Source organism: Delphinapterus leucas, chromosome 1, assembly GCF_059928025.1.
Source record: "Delphinapterus leucas isolate spDelLeu-1000000601 "Yukka" chromosome 1, BTC_Dleu_Yukka2, whole genome shotgun sequence".
Taxonomy (NCBI): Eukaryota; Metazoa; Chordata; class Mammalia; order Artiodactyla; family Monodontidae; genus Delphinapterus; species Delphinapterus leucas.
In genome coordinates, this window is record NC_143129.1 from 153,772,777 (window position 1) to 153,791,405 (window position 18,629).

Consider the following 18,629-nt stretch of genomic DNA (forward strand, 5'->3'; position numbering starts at 1 on the left):
TAAAAATTTAAAAAATAGAATAAAAAGAAAGGAAAGAAAGAGAAAAGAAAAGAAAAGCCTGCCTGGGTTCAAGTCCTCCCCAGCTTTACTGAGATGAATCAGATGCAATCCTGTCCTCAAGGGTTTCATGGGCTGGAGGGGAGATCTCTCTGTAGGTGGATTATAGGCCAGTATGATGAACTGATGCAAGGATGGACCTCAAAGAAGCAGTGAAAAGGAGTGAGGCCAGAGGCTGGTGATGGCAGGTGGAAGTGGGGGGCATCTCAGAGGTCTTATACCCAGATTAAAAGCCAGGACCTGGCACTGTTTGGCTCAGGGACAGGCAGGACAGGCATCAGAGGAAAGGTCTCTGACTCTCAGTCTCTGCAGGATTGCCTGGTTCTGGGATGCAAACAGTGGATGGACCAGTAGGTGGAAACCAAAGGGAAAAGACTTGGCTTTTCATGGTAACAGCCGCCCAGGATAAATGCCTGCATGCTCCAGGCTCCAGGCATTGTTTCTCTGAATATTACCAACTGCCCTGTGAGGAAGGAGTTATTGATCCTGTTTTGCAAAGGAGGAAACTGAGGTTCAGAGAAATTAGGTATCTTGGACAAGGTTACAGAGAGCTAGAATTCAAACTCAGGTTCGTCTCTCAAGCTTGTGCTCCTAACCACCTCTCCATGCTTCCTCTCTTCAGAAAACACTTGCATTGAGAACCAGCTCACAGTGTGGGGGAAGGAGCTTTCCAGGACAGGTCAGAGGTGTGATGTAGTGGTGTTTGGCACAGTGCCTGTCACTTAGTCAGTGCTCTGCGATCAGCAGCTGTTATAACACTTAATCATGCATCTGTCTTCTCACCTGGAGCTGGGACAGTAATTCCTGTCACCCTGGCTTCAAGGACATGGTGTGAACTGTGGGGTCAATGATGATGGCATTTATGACACTCAAAGGCCAGCCCAGCCCTGCAGGCATAGGGAGACACATCCAGTTCCCAGCACCAGGGAAAGCTGGGTGACAGCCTCAATCCATCAATGATAACCTCAGTCCAGCCAAACTTTATGGGCCCAGGAGGTACTTAAGTGCTGTGGGGTGAAGGCTAGCCCAGTTCCCCTTCCTCAGCACAGGCTGCTGTCCAGAGCAGGTAAGTAGATGTGGGGTGCGGGTGAGAGTGCCCTGGGCCTTGAGAGACCAGCTATCAGCTTCGAGAGCAAGACTCCAATGTGCATGGGTCTGGGCTAGAGTTGGATCTCCTGTCCTCAACAGTTCAGGACCCGGTTACTCCTAGCCCTGCAAGTGGAAGAGGAGCTTGGGGAAGCTTCATGCATGAGAGGGTGTAGACCTCAGCTCCCCCTTGCCCTACCTCATCCTGGTTTGACCCACACACCACTGAGTTCTAGGGGGTGGGTGTGTGCTCTGTCTGCTCTGCAGCTTCCTCCCCCTTGTCTACTGACACAGGGTGAAGGCTGGGATGGCGGGTGACCAGAGTTGAAGGAAGGTTGCCTGGGGATCTAAGGTGGGTGATGAGAAGGCAAGCTAAGGAGGTTTGCTGGGGGAGAAGGACAGCTCTGGGAGCAGCTCTTGTAACCTTCTGCCCCAGGCCCGCAGCACCATGACGGTTTCATACACCCTCAAAGTAGCGGAGGCCCGCTTCGGAGGCTTCTCTGGCCTGCTTCTCCGTTGGAGGGGAAGCATCTACAAGCTCCTCTACAAGGAGTTCCTCCTATTCATCGCCCTGTATGCTCTGCTCAGCATCACTTACCGGTGCGAGGGTGAGGGCAGGGTCTCAGGGCTGGCCTGCGGGTGACTAGGCTGCCTACCTCCCTCTAACCCAGGCCTCACCTGACATTCCCCAGGCTGTTGCTGACCCAGGAACAGAGGCATGTGTATGCCCAGGTGGCCCGATACTGCAACCGCTCTGCAGACCTCATCCCCTTGTCCTTTGTACTAGGTAAGTTCAAAGAACCAGGGGTTCTCCCTTGTAGCCTCCTAACCATCTTTCCTTACCTTTGGGTTGGGTTGCTAGCTCTGAGGGTCAGAATTACCCCAGCGGAACCCCTTGGAGGGCAACCAGAGCAGGCTCAGCAGGCATGGGAGCTGCGTGCGGGGTCCAGGATTTCCAGAGGACTAGGCCCTGCCTATCACGTGCTGGACCCTCACTCCAAACAAGGCCCAAGCCACCTGCTGGCTTCACAACCCTCTGGGTACTGGAGGAGAACTGGAGAGAGGTGACACCTCCCTCCCGACCCCCATGTGAAGCAGGGCTCAGAGTTAACCATTGCCTGGACTTGAACCATCACTTCTCTTCTGCTTGAGGAGGTTTGCACTCTTCTTCCTCCCTGCCTGGGTTGGTACATCAGGGAGGGACCAAGAGGAAGAGGCTGTCCCCCTGACAGAGAGGCAGGGTGCTGGAGCCAATGTGTCCTTCCCCCTGCCTTGGTTCCACCTGGCCTGGACCACGCGCTCTGGGTGGGGGCAGGACACGCTGACTCCTGAGACCTCCATCTTGCCTTCCCGTCCCCCCTACCCATGATGGTGACCAGGTTTCTACGTGACCTTGGTGGTGAACCGCTGGTGGGCCCAGTACACAAGCATCCCACTGCCGGACCAGCTGATGTGCGTCATCTCGGCCAGCGTGCACGGCGTGGACCAGCGCGGCCGCCTGCTGCGCCGCACCCTTATCCGCTACGCCAACCTGGCGTCGGTACTGGTGCTGCGCTCGGTCAGCACCCGCGTGCTCAAGCGCTTCCCCACCATGGAGCACGTGGTGGACGCAGGTGCGCGGCCCACAGCCAGACGCAGGTGCCGCGCTGGGGGAGCCCTGGAGCGGGCGGGACCGGACCTGCCTCCCGGGAGGGGAGGTTTGACCACTAGGGGGAGCTCCAGGGCCCCAAGGCGGTGAGTCCCCGGGGACAAGGATGAGTGAGTCTTCATCCCTCTCACTTCATCCCTGCAGGTTTCATGTCCCAGGAAGAGAGGAAAAAGTTTGAGAGCCTGAAATCTGACTTCAATAAGTACTGGGTCCCCTGCGTCTGGTTCACCAACCTGGCGGCCCAGGCCCGGAGGGATGGGCGAATTCGTGATGATATTGCTCTCTGCCTGCTCCTGGAAGTGAGTCAGCCTAGCACCAGGCCCATCTGCCCTCCTCCCCCTAGTTTTGCAAACTGGAATAATAATTTTAGTGCTTAACACTTACATGGTGCCAATTATGCACAGCACACTTTTGCAAGCGTGAGGAAGTAAGGAAACTGAGGCGCAGAGTGAAAAGAAACTTGCTCAAGTCACACAGCTAGTTAGTGGGGCTGGGAATCATCCTCGGACCTGGCTCCAGGCTCTGTCCTTGCAGTTACTTTGCTAAACTGCTTTCCATCACAGTCACCCCAGCCTGACAACACCTCTGAAAGCAGAATGAGCCTCTAGACCTGGCCCAGGCCTAACATGTGCTGGGCTCCCCTGTCCCCTCCCCATTCTTCCTTCCTCGCCTCCACTGACTTCCTCTTCCTGCTGTTCCACCAGGAGCTGAACAAGTACCGGGCCAAGTGCAGCATGCTGTTCCACTATGACTGGATCAGCATCCCCCTCGTCTACACCCAAGTAACTGCCTCTCACCTCCCCAGTCCCAGCGCCTACTGTATGTCCTGTGCTGTGTGTGACACTGAGAATTAGAGATGGTACCTGCCCTGGGGCAGTTTGGTCCAGTGAGACACTCAACAGCCACAGGCTCATCTTCAAAGCCTCCCTGGACACCCCACTAAGATGATCCCCTCCTATCTGGTGCTGCCACACCTTGCTACATGTTTTATTATACTTATTAGATCTCCCACTGGCCCTCGGGGCAGGGGTGGCATTTCTCCCTGCCCCACTTAGACTGGCTTCCCTTTCTCCAGGTGGTGACCATAGCAGTATACTCCTTCTTTGCCCTCTCCCTGGTTGGCCGCCAGTTCGTGGAGTCAGAGGCAGGGGCTGCGAAACCTCAGAAGCCTCTGGAGCCAGGGCCAGCCCTGGGGGACCTGGACATGTACGTGCCTCTCACCACTCTGCTGCAGTTCTTCTTCTATGCTGGCTGGCTCAAGGTGGGCACTTCGGGTGGTCAAGACATGGGCCCAGGGCCCACCCCAACTCTGGGGTTAGAAAATAGGGCTCTAAGCCCAGAAAACACTCCATCACCTGCAGGTGGCAGAACAGATCATCAATCCCTTTGGTGAGGATGACGACGACTTTGAAACCAACAAGCTTATAGACCGCAACTTGCAGGTGATTAGGGGTCTGGTGGCAGCTCACTGGCAGTCAGGCTCTCCCTCCCTGCCAGCTCTCAGCCCAGGTATGCAGGAGAGGGGGATCCTTGTGACCCGCTGCCCGCCCCAGGTGTCCCTGCTCTCCGTGGATGACATGTACCAGAACCTGCCTCCTGTGGAGAAGGACTCATATTGGGATGAAGACTCAGCGCAGCCGCCCTACACTGTGGCCACTGTGGCCGAGTCACTGCGGCCTTCCTTCCTGGGTTCCACCTTCAACCTGCGGTGAGTGGCCCACGCAGGCCGAGGCAGGACCTGAGTCAGCACATGGGCCCCAGTTCCCCACCCACCCTCTGGGGTGCCCAGGACTCGGTCCCTCCTGCCCCAGGCCCCACTCTGGGGAGCCGGTCCCCCAGCTGCCAGAGGCTCACTCACACCGCCCTCCCGCCCACCTGCAGCATTAGCGACGACCCTGAGCAGAGCCTGCAAGTGGAGGCGTCCCCTGGGCCAGCCCGGCCGGTGACTGCCGCGCAGACCCCGCTGCTCAGCCGCTTCCTGGGCGTAGGAGCGCCCTCGCCAGCCATCAGCCTCCGGAACTTCGGCCGCATCCGAGGAGCCCCTCGGACCCCTCACCTGCTGCGCTTCCGGGCCGAGGAGGGCGGCGACCTCGAGGCCGCGGACCGCATTGAGGAGGAGGCGTCGGGGTCAGGGGACGAGGCTCAGGAGCCCTAAGCAGAGGCAGCGGGGCCGGGCCATCTGGCTGCCTCCCCTAGGCCCTCCGGAGCTATTAGAGCAGCACTTCCATGCACCCTAAGCCAGAGCACTTAGGGACGACCCTTGAGAAGGCAGAAGAGCCTGAACCAGAGTTAGGAATGCATCCACTTTGGCTTGGGGGAGGTGAAGCTAGGACACAAGAGGTGAGGTACAGAGGACTAGAGCCAAGGGGCACGATTAATTTCCTCCGCAATGCGGGGCTAGGCCGGTTCTTGAGGGAGCATCAGTATCACTGAAGGGCTGGTTAAAGTTTTGGGTATGACTCCCAGCGTTTGATTCATTAAATCTGGGATGGGGTCAAGAATTTGCATTTCTAATAAGTTCCCAGGGAATGCTGCGGCTGCTGCCCCAGGGATCACAATTTGAGTCATACATAAAGAGATGTTTAGGATATTCCTTATTGTGATAACCTCACTCTGATGAGGGGTCAAAGTGTGTGCTGGGGTACTTTTGCTTCATCTGTCATATTCAATTTTTTGTTTACAATGAAAATATATTTATTATTGTGCAATTAAAATTGCTTAAAGCTGAACTGGCATGCTCTGCCAATGGACTAAAGATGAGGGTTTGAGAGTCTGCCCTGAAGCTGATTCAACTGATACGTGAGGGTAGCCATACACCACCCAGCCTAGACTTCCAGCATCTGAACCAAGCCCTTCTCTGCTCCCACCAACCAAACAGGGAAAAAGGACAGTTTAAGGGGTGAAAGCTGCAGGTCCATCCATCTCTGCGGTAGGACCACAGAACTCAGCTGATGGTAATAAGAGGGGGCATTGTGGAAAACAGCCCCACAGAGCACTATATTAGAGTTGCTGCTAAACTGAGTTTCTCTAAGATTCCTGCCTTCTAAGCTCAGCCACCACTGAAGAAATTGGCGAATGCCAAAACTCAACATTAAGGCCAAAGGAAGACAAATGCCAGAATTCAAAGGAAGGGAGGCATGAAGAGTGTAGGTAGAGGTTGTGAGGACGCACAGCCTCCTGTTGACTGACAGGATTACAGTGCTGGCTTCTACTTTCCTGCTGGGTGACAGGGGATACTGAGTTTTTCTCAGCCTTGGTCGACAAATCTATACTGTGAAGACAAAGCACCTTGTGGTCACCATTCACTCAGAAGGAACCTGAGGTGTTTTGCTGGGTCTACAGAAGAGGTAGCCTTGCTCCAGGGTAAGAATGGTCATCTATGAAGGCAGTGCAGATGGATAGTTGATGAATTCAAGGCTCTTTAGAAAAAGAACCCCTTATCCTATGGACTGACTAGAGGGTGAAGGAGGGGAGGAATAAACATCAATGCCTTGTAGAGCTCAAATTAGAAGATGAAGGCAAAGTGTTGCTGTGCCATGCCCAACACACAGCTCAGCAAACATCAGCTAATGTTCAGGTGGTAAGGGAAGATCACTGGGTGGGAAGGCCAAGGCCAGGTCTCCCCAGAGCCAATGGCAAGGTTTTAGAGGACTGGACTTTTTGTCCTTAAGTTTTTGTACTAGAAAAGGGGGTTCACCTTTCCCAACGTCTATTCACAGAAGTCTGCAATTTAGCCAAGGTGATGGTTAGATTTTGTACTTCTTTAGCTCTTAAGACATGTGCTTTCCAACAACTTTAAACTGGATAAAACCTTTTTTCTTTAGAACTCATTAACTTAAGCACATATTTGAGTGCCTGGTATATTCCCATGTACCTTTCCAGGTACTGGAGATGCCACAGGAAACATATCCCTGTTCCCCTGGAGATATATTCTAATAGAGGGCAAAAAAAGACAAGCAAATAAAATGAGCAAAATTTATGCCAAATTAAGAGATAAGGAGAAAAAACAGGGCCAAAGGATATGGCATGGAGGGGAGTACAATTTAAAATCCTGTGATCAGGGAAGAACTCACTAGACTAACAAAACAAAGACCTGGAAGGAATAAGCAATGTGGGTATATGATGGAAAGTATTCCCAACACAGGGAATAGTAAGTGAACATATGTTCAGTAAGGCCAGGATGGCAGTCACTATAGAAGGGACCACGTCCCACTGAGTTCCATACCATCTGGTAGGAATTTTGAGATGGGATGTCCTGTAAAAAAAAAAATCTTTATCTTGGGCTTCCCTGGTGGTGCAGTGATTGAGAGTCTGCCTGCCGATGCAGGGGACACGGGATCGTGCCTCGGTCCAGGAAGATCCCACATGCCATGGAGCGGCTGGGCCCGTGAGCCATGGCCGCTGAGCCTGCGCGTCCAGAGTCTGTGCTCCGCAACGGGAGAGGCCACAACAGTGAGAGGCCCGCGTACCGCAAAAAAAAAAAAAAAAAAAAAAAAAATCTTATCTTTAAAAATGATCACTGATAGCTGGGATTGCACTGGGGACAACAGAAGAGCAAGTAGGATGCAGAGATGTGACCAGAACAGTAGAGGTGGTGTTAAAGGTTGAAGCAACAAGATGTGGTGACATTAGATGTGGAAGTTATGACCCAAGGATGACCTTAAGATTTATGTTGTCATATGAAGACCACTATTTGCTGCAGTCAAATAATTGAGAAACTGTTTGAAAAGGGAAAGCTGAAGAACGTGATCAGTTTTGAACACGGTGACCTTTTAGAGTCCGATTATGATATCCAAATGCAGGTGTCAAGTAGGTCTGGGCTAGTTAGAAAGATGGAGCTTAAACCATCTTTAAAAGTTGATGACAGACAACAATATAGCTAAACTGAAGACAAGAGCTGACCCTTAGAGATTCAGCAGCCATCACTGGTAATATTACATACTTTTGAGTAATGAGAGGAGAAAGGATTAGGGTTCAAAGGAAAATTAACTTCAGAAAGACATCCAAAAGCTGACAGCATACAGATTATGTAAATGTGTATAACCTGTTCAACAATGCAGAAATCTGGAACACAATTTCAAGGTTTCTAGACCATCCATGAACCTGAAATAAACCCCTAAAACCAAGGTCTGCACAAAGGGTCTCTAAGAGAAGCTTATAGAAGCAGCATGGTTTCAGGTTCCAATCATGGTCCAGTCAACAGCCCAATACTGTTGGGGGCCCCCGTGCTGGGATGCCTCCCTCATACAGTCTCTCCTCAGCCTGCATGCCACATCCCTGATGCCACTGAAACTCAGCCTTAGGGGTGAGAAATGTTCCTCCTGCTATAGAAAGGCACATAATAGGCCTGGGCAAACGGAGGCAGGCAAAGGGAGTTGGGGCACTCTACTGTGTGCCAAAAAATCAAATATTCTCAGAACGCAAACACAGGGCATAGAACAATAAACACCTTTATAACATGAGCTAAGATAGGAAGGAAGAGGATTTATTTGCCTTTCCGGGCCTTGATTTTCCTCAGATAGAACTCCAGCTCCTTTCCCTCTAGCACATAGCCATCTGCTCGGCCACACTGGCCTGGTCTTGAGGCGATGCAAGCTGCAAGAGAGTATGTGGTCCTTAGCAAAATGACACTGTGGGCCTACCCACACCTACGTATCCCCTTAAGAGTCCATGTTGGTCCAGGTATCCTGGGGGCAGGCATGAAGCCCACTGTCTCCTCAGATATACTTTATCATCACTTAAAGTCAGTAGCAGAACTGGACAAAGTTTTCATCACTGAGACAACCCCCTAAGCCTGGACACAGACTTCTCAGAATACTCCTGAAACTCAGAGGCAAAAACCAAGCTCAGGCCTATGGGCTCGGGCCCACTATTTTCCATTTCAGCTTCAAACTAATTGGATGACCAAATATTCTGATTTGTGCTTGTGTGCTGTTACCAAACTCTCTAGCCCACAGAGGGCACACCGTATCTTGGGACCCTCCCCTCCGCCAAATGCAAAAGCCATCTCACCAAGAAGCTTGCCCTGCTGGAACTGCTCCTCTAGAAGACTGCTAATTTTAGCATTCTTTTTCCTTTCATCATATTTCTTCTGAATTTTCTTTGATCGTTTTTTGTTTAAAATCTCTTCCTCCTCAGGAGTCTGAATAAAGGAAACACACATGGGTTAGTGGGGCCTCCCCAAACCCTATCTCGGGGAAGGAATGTCATAGCCTTCAACACTGCATATCCCATGCCCCTGCCACCTTCCTCAGCACTAAAGGCTTTCATCTCTCCCTTCAGTAGCAGAACTGGACAGAGTTTTCATCACAAGAAGGCTGGAATCAGGGCGGCCTCCCCTCCCCCCACAGGAAGTTGGTTCCCCAAACACGCACCAGCTTGGCCCCCTTCTTGCGGCCCAGGGGCAGTGCATAGTGGGACTCGTACCACTGTCGGTACGGTGTGCTGTCAATAAGCACGATGCAGTTCTTCACCAGGGTCTTGGTACGGACCAGTTCATTGTTAGATGCATTGTAGACAACATCAATGATCCTTGTCTTGCGTGTACAACCTGCTCACAGGAGAAATTCAGAATCAAGCCATGTGAACCTAAGGTTAACTGTCCCCCACCCACGCCCTAGCAAGGCCTAAGGAGATGGGAACTCTAAGCCTTTACAGAGCCATAGGGCATAAGCTCATCTTTCACACACCCATCTTTCCAGACGTGGCTGACACCCACACATACATGGTCTCTAGATTCAGCCCCAATCCCTGAAGCTACAGGAGTTAAGAGGCAGGACAGGATGGAGAGAAAGCTCCAGAACCTCAAGGTCTTTCAACAGGAGAAATTTCAGTATCTTGGTTCAGGCCATGGACTTCCTGCTAAAAGCACTTATTGAAGCTTAGAAAAGGTTTAGGTGCTGAGTTCCCACCCATGCCTGCAGGGCCTCACTCACACTCGGAGCCCCAGGAAAAGTTCCCCACGTCCAGCCTCAAGGCCCGGTACTTCTTGTTGCCTCCCCGCACACGGACTGTGTGTATGCGGCGGGGGCCAATCTAGAAAACACAAGGAGACAGGAAGTAGGTTATCAAGGAGAAGCTAGAGAGAGGAAAGGGAACCCGGGCTGGACGGAGGTAACAGTCAGTGTAACTATGACAAGTCCTAGCATTGGCAAGTGGCACACAGGTGACCAACACGGCCACAACCACGCCTAAGGATAGTTATTCATCACTCTAGTTACCTCCAAGAGTTAAAACCTGATTCCAAACACTGAAAATTAAGTCTCCGTGCAACAAAAATTCCAGGTTTCTATCACTTAAGAGCCCACTCGCTCCAGGCGCCCTGCAGGTACCACTAGGACACAGTAGCTGTCACCATGCAATCTCTCAGTATTTACCCAACACGCAAAGGCGAGGAGGCCGCCTAGTCCCTATAGCAAATCGCAGAACCCCACAAAGATTCAGGCGGACCGCGGACAGCAGGTGGGAGACCTCCCAGGCGGTGAGGCCCCGCACGCACCTTAGTGTTGGCAGCGGGGCGTCCCAGCTCATACTTCCGCTTCTTGTGGTAGGGCTTTCTCTTGCCCCCGGTCTTGCGGCGCTTGTGCCAGTTGTCCCGAGAGATGCCTACGTGTGGAAGCGGGGCGAGGGAGCCTGAGCCAGGGAGCCCGGGTCCGGGGCCCGCCAGCCCAACGCCCCGCGCCGGCGGCCGCACGCTCAGCTCTCCAAGGTTGGCTCCCCCATAGCGCAGTCGGGAGGTCACAGCATTTCCAAGTTGTCATCACGCGCGTGCGGCCCGGCTCCTTCCCGTCCCGACCCTGGCAGCCATGATGGTGCCGCTCGCGGCCCCGGTCCGTGCGGCCCCCGGAGCGGCCCGGGCGGCCCAAGCCCGAGCATCACCCTCCTCGCGGAGGCTCGCTGCCCGGCGCCCGGGCGCCCGCGCTCCCAGCTGGGCTGCGAGGCAGGATGGCGCCGGATTGAGCTCGTTCCCCAACCAAGGCCCCAAAGCAGAGAACCACTCACCCATCGCTCGGCGCTGGCTGAAAAGAGAAAACGCAAAGCGTCACGGTTCCGTTTGTAAAACGTAGCCCCGCCTCTTGACGTATTTTCCGGGCGCCGCAGAGAGCGGCCTTGGGTCGGAGGGCGGGGCGCCGAGGTCTTGGACCCGAGAGGGTCGTGAGGGCGCTGCAGCCCGGCCGAGGGTCAAGCTGGGGTGCAGAAGAGCCCGGCCCTGTGCGCGCCTCGGGGGGAGGTTGAGAGACCCAGGGCACAATTCGGGCGGGGCTTGCCTGGTTTTATTTACGTCTTATAAAGACCCGTTTTAGAAGCTACTGCTGTAGTCCTGGATGAGAGCTGTGAGTGCGTTGGAGAAGGGCGGAAGGCAGTAGAGGTGGAAACGAGAGGGGGACTTGGGTTTTGTTTTGAAGGGTTTGGTTTAGGGGGCGGGAGGTGTGTCAAGGATTCCGAATTCCTCACGTGACCAGTTGGATGACTATTGGTGCCACTTAGTGGGAATGGGTAGGCTGAGGTAGGAGCTGGTCTGGACGTGTGCATTTTGAGTTCTTGGTGACTCCCGCACGTGGGAATGACAGGCAGATGGATGGTCATGTCTGGTCCATAGAGAAGGGATCTGGACAGAAGGTGTTACTTTGGGAATCGTTGGCGTATAAATGGTAACCAAAGCTACCAGAATGAACGGAACCTAGGGAGAGCGCATAAAGCAAACTTTTCTTGTAAAGGGTAAGTTAATACTGTAGCCTTTGTGGGCTGTAGGGTCTGTGTCACCACTCAGTTTTTTTTTAAATTTATTTTTGGCTGTGTTGGGTCTCCCTTGCTGCACGCGGGCTTTAGTTGCGGTGAGCGGGGGCTACTCTTTGTTGTGGTGTGCTGGCTTCTTATTGCGGTAGCTTCTCTTGTTGCGGAGCACGGGCTGGCTCTAGAGCGCAGGCTCAGTAGTTGTGGCGCACGGGCCTAGTTGCTCCGCGGCATGTGGGATCTTCCTGGATCAGGGCTCAAACCCTTATCCCCTGCATTGGCAAGCGGATTCTTAACCACTGTGCCACCAGGGAAGTCCCTGCGCCCCCTCTCTAAATAGCAACACTCCTTTTTCTCTACCCACTCAATACTAACATTGTTTTTACATGCTCATTATCTGTCTTCCCACTAAAATATAAGCATTAGAGTTGGAACTGTGTTGTTCACTACTGTATTTCCAACACCTAGAATAATGCCTGGCATTTAATAAGTACTCAGTAAATATTTGAATGGTACTCAAATATTTGAGTAAATTATTGTTCTACTAACATTGTATTCAATGGGTTTTCCCAGTAGACTGAGGTCTTAAAAACATAGCGCACATATGTCATTCATCTCTCCATCCCCAGCCCCTTGGCACAAGAAAAAGAAAAGGCAATTGCATTGGACATAAAAAGGAGAAAGGGGGGACTTCCCTGGCGGTCCAGTGGTTAAGACTCTGTGCTTCCATTGAAGGGGGCAGGGTTTGATCCCTAGTCGGGGAACTAAGATCCTGTATGCCACTTGGTGTGGCCAAAAAAACAAACCAAACCAAAAAAACCCAAAAAAACAAAAAGGAGAAGGTGGATTCAAGGGACATTTGTTTGGTGATGGGATTTTGTGATAGACTGGATTAAGGGGATGAGAGAAGTGTGACATGAGGTTTCTTCCCTGGGAAAACACATTAATGGTGGGGTGACACCACCATTAATAGAGAACACAGGAGAGGCAGGTTTCTGGAAAGTTCAATATTAGGATAAGTTTGAATTGCCTGTGGGACACGTAGGTGCTAATCTTTGTATTTAAAGTATTTGGAAAGATGAGTCTGAAGCTTAGAAGAGAATGGGACTGATAATTCCCACCCCCACCCACCATGGTCTCACTCCTCTATCCACCTAACCCAGTGGTCCACCCCATCAGCTAGTCTGTTTCACATGAGCATTTTGTTGTTGTTACTGCAGAAAAAGCTATAATCAAAACCCAGTGCTATTTCATAATACGAACACTCAAAGTAAGAATAAAAGGAAATTTATTCAATACGGAAAAGAGTAGTTTACAAAGCCACAGCAAACATCTGGCTCAGTGTTAAAGACTGAAAGATTTACTCCTGAAATCAGGAAGAAGGCCAGGAAGCAGGCCTTCACCACAGTTATTCAACAGTGTACTGGAAGTTCTACCCAGAGTCTTGAGGAAAGAAAGAAAAGACATCCATGTGTGAATGGAAAAATTAAAACTGTGTTTATTCACAGAACACAGATCACATCATCTTATAAAACTTCATCTTATAAAACTTCCTATAACAACAAAAAATTATTTGAGCTAGTCAACTAATTTAGCAGTTATAGGACAAAATATCAATTCATAAAAATCTGTCTTATATATATACACTAGCAATAAATAATCTGAAAAAGAATTTATGAAAACAATTCCACTTTAGGACTTACCTGGTGGCACAGTGGTTAAGAATCTGCCTGCCAATAAAGGGGACACAGGTTTGAGCCCTGGTCAGGGAAGATCCCACATGCCACGGAGCAACTAAGCCTGTGCGTCGCAACTATTGACCCTGCGCTCTAGAGCCCGCGAGCCACAACTACTGAAGCCCACGCACCTAGAGCCTGTGCTCCGCAACAAGAGAATCGACTGCAGTGAGAAGCCCACGTACTGCAGGGAAGAGTAGTGCCTGCTCTCTGCAACTAGAGAAAGCCCGCGCGCAGCAACGAAGACCCAACACAGCGAAAAATTAATTAATTTTAAAAAAACAGAAAAAACAAAAAATTCCATTTAAAATAATGTCAACATTAATATTTAGGAATATATTTAATCAAGTTATTAGACTTATTTTATGTATGTAAAGTTGTCTGTACGTTTGAAATTACTAGAAAGTAAATTACTTTTCAAAACACCATGTCAATACCATGCCAGAAAAGCAGAGAAAACATCAAACTTCCACATAAAGGCAAAGCCTTACCCAGATCCAATTCACCCAAAGTCTATATGTAATTTAGAGGCACTGTGGGAAGTTATATTAGGAGCCACTTTCTTCCGCGTTGTGGATGACCTCAATGTGATAGAAACAGTGGGATTTTTGAATTCCAATTTTCCACAGCATTCCACCAAAAAACTGTCATAGTCTTGGCAAATTTCCCCCACAGCTACCAAGGCCTTCAGGTACTCATTGGGCTGGTAAGGGTGGATGTAGTGCAGGAAACAGCCGGTCCTGGTGTCCCCCATTCGAGGCAGTGGAATCTATAGCTACCTGGGGTGTTCAACAACCTCGACGTCTTGCAGAAGTAGGTGGCATATTGCTCACATGGAGGCGCTGTAAATGAGCTGAGTATTTTTCTGGGTTGTAGCCGCCACCGTCGTCTGCATCTGTAGATCATGAGACGCTGTGGTCTGTACTTTGTCTTCTTTTAGCAGAGATGTAACCAAACACAAATTGCTGCGCCCAACGCACAGAGAAGCCAAACAATTCCAAAACGTTGGAGTTTGGAGCAGAGAAAGGTTTCTTGCAGGGCCACGCAAGATGGAAGGCTGATGCCCAAAAACCCTGAACTCGAGCCTTTTTTTTAAATGTACTTGAAAGGTAAACTAATAAATGCATCTGAATCTCTGTTGGGGCAATATTCAAGACAGACTCTGGAGTTCTTGAAATCAGAGCAAGACAGTTCTCTGTGTCCCACACCATGCCCTCCAAGTCTCTACTCTTGCTTTAGCAGAAGTCAAACAGGGGCTCTATGATGCTGTGTGATCCTGGAGAGATCCTCTCTTCTGCTGTCCTCCTAGCCAGACCATCACTCCATGTGCTTTGAGACCATTAACATTAATTGTCTTATGCCTTTGTCCCTATTTTCATTAGTCACCTTAAAAAAATCATCTCCCAGATTATACCTATCACCCATGCTCTAATCCTGACCTAGGTATTATATTATCTTTTTTAAACCCATCTCCCACCATTCTTCATTTTCTAAAAATCTTCTGTGTCCTGTGTTCATCAGAAAAATCCTGTATATCTTCACCCTCTTCTCTGAATGTTTCCTTTTAACATAAATCTGCTTCTTTCGGGATTTTCTCTCTTTTCTTGTCAGCCTTCTCAAGTGGAGGATGACTGTGCTGTTCTCTAGATGGGAGACAGGTGTGCTCCATGGTCTTCATTGCCAATTTCAGACCATTCTTACTCTATCCTCCCTAAAAACCAAACTTTGAATCTAAGACTACAACAGTCACTGCTCCTCTTTATTGAACTTACCTATAAATTCTAGTTCTCACCAATTTGTGCCTGGAAGATTTTATGTCCTGACTCACTGTCTCTTCCTCTAATAATACCCTTGGCAGTTTTTTGGTGCCTACACATGAGCATCTTTACCTCCCTCAACCGTAAGCTTTCACCAGCTCCTCACCCTGTAAGTCCTTAAACCTGGGATTGGTCCAACCTCTTGTGCCTGACACCTGGGTTACAGAATGCTGCTGGTTAAAGGCACGTATATCTGCAGACTACTGCCACTAGAAATTAAGAACAATAATTGGCATTAGGCCCTGGAGGATCTCTACAATGAAAGACTTACTTGGGGAGTTCCCTGGTGGCCTAGTGTTTAGGATTCTGGGCTTTCACTGCATGGTCTGGGTTCAAACTCCAATTGGGGAACTGCCTGCGCAGCGTGGCCAAAAAAAAAAACTTACTTGAAGCATAAACTCTACTGGAGAAGACAAGATATTTAGACTGTAATAAATGCTATGAAGGAAATAATGTGCTGTCTTAGGGCAAACTTGAGTTAAGATGCTCTTAGATTGCTTCTCTGGGGTGACAAGATACCTGGGGTAAACTGAGACCTGAAAGAAAAAGGGAACATTTTGAAGAGCTGATGATTCCAGTCTGAAGGAACATCAAGTGTGAAAAGCCCTGAGAAGGGTGTGCACTTCTGGAATGGTGGAGTAAGGATCTTTGAAAAACCACTCCTCCAATAAAGCAACGAGAACACTGGCAAAAATCGTCAAAATCAACTTTTCCAGAACTCTGAAATTAACTAAAGACTTACAACAATCCAAGGAGCATTTATTCAAGAACAACAGCTAAAACTTTGTTCAGTGATCTTTATTGCTTTTTAATTTGCCCTAATCCCCTCCCCTTCTCCTGGCTCCACATTAGCTTTGAAAACCAGTAGCCTTCTGGCTAAGGTACTTGTGAAAAGCGGCAGCCTAACAGCAGGTGGAGGAGGCAGATGGGTCTGGAGCTCCCCAAAAGCCCCATCCCCAAAGAACTATCACCATTTGACCTGTCTCGCAGCTGGCTGAAAAGCTCCATTCTTAGGGCTTGTCTTTATTTGATCTCACTCAAAGCTCACTCTGTGAACAGCCCTACCCCTGGTGTTTATAAGAAAAAAAAGTCAGGGGCAACACAACTGCCTGGGGCAGGGTTATGAGTTGGGGCTGACAAGAGGCTGATAAAAAATAATAATAAAAAATATTTTTAAAAAAGGAGAAATAGGAGAATATGGGAGTTTTTAAAATTCCCACATTTTCCTGGGAATCTAGAAAATCTAGACGGTCATGTGTGTATGCAGGACTGAGTACATGCCCAGTAAAGACCTGCAAAGGCCCTAATATCGGTGATATATGGCTGACCTTGAAGCTCTGCACGAGCAGGAAGTGAAGGCTGTACAGCACGAGCAAGTGGAATTTATCTTAGGTTTTCAAGGTTGGTTTAACATCTGAAAATCAATCAATGTAATATACCTTATTAATAATAAAGGGGAAAAAACACATAATCACCTCAAAACACAGAAAAAGCATTTGACAAAATCCAATATCCCTTCATGTTAAAAACACTCAACAAATTAGAGTGTTTAGAACAAATTAGAACTTCTTCACCTGATAAAGGAGCCACAGCTAACATCATAATTAATGATCAGGAACAAGACAAGGATATCCACTCTCACCACTTCTTTTTTCTTCGTCTTTATTTTTTTGGCTGTGTCGGGTCTTCCTTGTGGTGCGCGGGCTTCTATCTAGTTGCAGTAGGTGGGCTTCTCTCTAGTTGTGCATGCAGGTTTTCTCTCTCCAGTTGTGGTGCGCGGGCTCCAGGGTGCATGGGCTCTGTAGTTTGCGGCACGTGGGCTCTCTCGTTGAGGTGCGTGAATTCAGTAGTTGTGGTGTGTGGGCTTAGTCGCCCAACCAGGGATCGAACCGGCATCCCCTGCACTGGAAGGTGGATTCTTTACCATTGGACCACCAGGGAAGTCCCTCTCACCGCTTCTATTCAAAATTACATTGGGTGTTTTATCCAGGGAAATTAGGCAAGAAAAAGAGATAAAAGGCATCTTAATTAAAAAGGAAGAAGTCAAACTTTCTCTATTTACAGATGACATGATCCTATATAGAAAGAATCTCAAAAGAATCTACAAAAGAACTATTACGGTTAATAAATGAATTTAGCAAAGTTGCAAGGTACAATATCAACACACAATGGGGGCGGGGGGAGAGGAGATAAATTAGGAGTTTGGGATTAACATATACACACTACTGTACATAAGATAGATAAACAACAAGGACCTACTGTATAGCACAGGGAACTATATTCAATATCTTGTAATAATCTATAATGGAAAAGAATCTGAAAAAGAATATATACATATATATATAACTGAATCACTGCTGTACATCTGAAACTAATACATTGTAAATTAACTGTACTTCAATTTTTAAAAAGAGGTTAAAAAAAAGATCAACACACAAAAATCAGTTGTGTTTCTATACACCAGCAATGAACAATCTGAAAAGGAACTTAAAAATAATTCCTTCTGCAATAGCATCCAAAAGAATAAAATACCTAGGAAATAAATTTAACCAAGGAGGTGAAAGAGTTGTACACTATAAAATATTGTTGAAAGAAATTAAAGACATAAATAAATGGAAAGACATCTTGCATTCATGGATTGGAAGACAATATTAGGATGGCAATACCACCCAGAGTGAATGTAATCCCTATCAAAATTCCATCAGCCTTTTTTGCAGAAATGGAAAAGCTGATCCTTAAATTCATATGGAATTGCCAGTGTTCCTGAATAGCCAAAACAATATTGAAAAAGAACCAACTTGGAGGACTCACACTTTCTGATTTCAAAACTTATGGGAGTTCCCTGGTGGCCTAGTGGTTGGGATTTCGGGCTTTCACAACCACGGCCCAGGTTCAATCCCTGGTCAGGGAACTGAGATCCCACAAGCCTCGCGGCACAGCTGAAAAAAAAAAGAAAACCTTATTACAAACTACAGTAACCAACAGTGAAGTATTGGCATAAGGATAGACATATAGACCGAGGGAATAGCATTTAAAGTCTCAGAAATCAGCCCGCTCATATATGTTCATTTTCTTTTTTAAAAATTTATTTTCATTATTTCTTCCAGTTTATTGAGATATAATTGATATATAGCACTGTATAAGCTTCAGTTGTACAGCATGATGATTTGATTTATATACTTATGAAGTGATTATCGCAATAAGTTTAATGAACATCATCTCATATAGATATAAAATAAATAGAAAAAATTTTTTTTCCTGTGAGAACTCTTAGGATTGACTCCCTTAACAACTTTCATGTATAACATATGGCAGTATTAACTATATTTATCATGTTGTACATCACATCCCTAGCACTTACTTATCTTATAAATGGAAGTTTTTACCTTTCGACTGCCTTCATTCAATCCCCTCCTGCCTCCGCCATCAACTGACTTTCAACAAGGTTGCCAAGACAATTCAATGGGGGAAAGAATAGTCTTTACAATAAGTGATGCTGGAAAAACTGGATCTCGACATGCAAAAGAGTAAATTTGGACCCCTACCTCATAG

General features: G+C 48.4%; 2 protein-coding genes and 4 non-coding genes across 6 annotated transcripts; 1 reads left to right on the top strand and 5 right to left on the bottom strand.

Annotated features, from left to right (window-relative positions):
- Positions 1-530: 530 nt before the first annotated feature.
- BEST4 (bestrophin 4) lies at positions 531-6,515 on the top strand. The gene is made up of 8 exons (XM_022575542.3): positions 531-1,743; positions 1,836-1,930; positions 2,523-2,756; positions 2,936-3,090; positions 3,496-3,573; positions 3,867-4,052; positions 4,153-4,499; positions 4,673-6,515. The coding sequence occupies exons 1-8, from the start codon at positions 1,592-1,594 to the stop codon at positions 4,944-4,946; spliced, it is 1,521 nt and encodes a 506-aa protein (XP_022431250.1). The 5' UTR covers positions 531-1,591; the 3' UTR covers positions 4,947-6,515.
- Positions 6,516-8,225: 1,710 nt separating this feature from the next.
- On the bottom strand, positions 8,226-10,915 carry RPS8 (ribosomal protein S8). Its single transcript, XM_022575540.3, has 6 exons — positions 10,793-10,915; positions 10,290-10,396; positions 9,727-9,826; positions 9,166-9,341; positions 8,804-8,933; positions 8,226-8,386 (listed from the first exon to the last, which is right to left on the bottom strand). The coding sequence occupies exons 1-6, from the start codon at positions 10,794-10,796 to the stop codon at positions 8,277-8,279; spliced, it is 627 nt and encodes a 208-aa protein (XP_022431248.1). The 5' UTR covers positions 10,797-10,915; the 3' UTR covers positions 8,226-8,276.
- LOC115801854 (small nucleolar RNA SNORD38) lies at positions 8,504-8,572 on the bottom strand. Its single transcript, XR_004022217.1, has one exon. It is a non-coding gene; the product is annotated as a small nucleolar RNA SNORD38 (small nucleolar RNA).
- Positions 9,038-9,105, bottom strand: LOC115801855 (small nucleolar RNA SNORD38). Its single transcript, XR_004022218.1, has one exon. It is a non-coding gene; the product is annotated as a small nucleolar RNA SNORD38 (small nucleolar RNA).
- LOC115801856 (small nucleolar RNA SNORD46) lies at positions 9,906-10,009 on the bottom strand. The gene has a single exon (XR_004022219.1). It is a non-coding gene; the product is annotated as a small nucleolar RNA SNORD46 (small nucleolar RNA).
- On the bottom strand, positions 10,480-10,559 carry LOC115801846 (small nucleolar RNA SNORD55/SNORD39). Its single transcript, XR_004022209.1, has one exon. It is a non-coding gene; the product is annotated as a small nucleolar RNA SNORD55/SNORD39 (small nucleolar RNA).
- Positions 10,916-18,629: the final 7,714 nt, after the last annotated feature.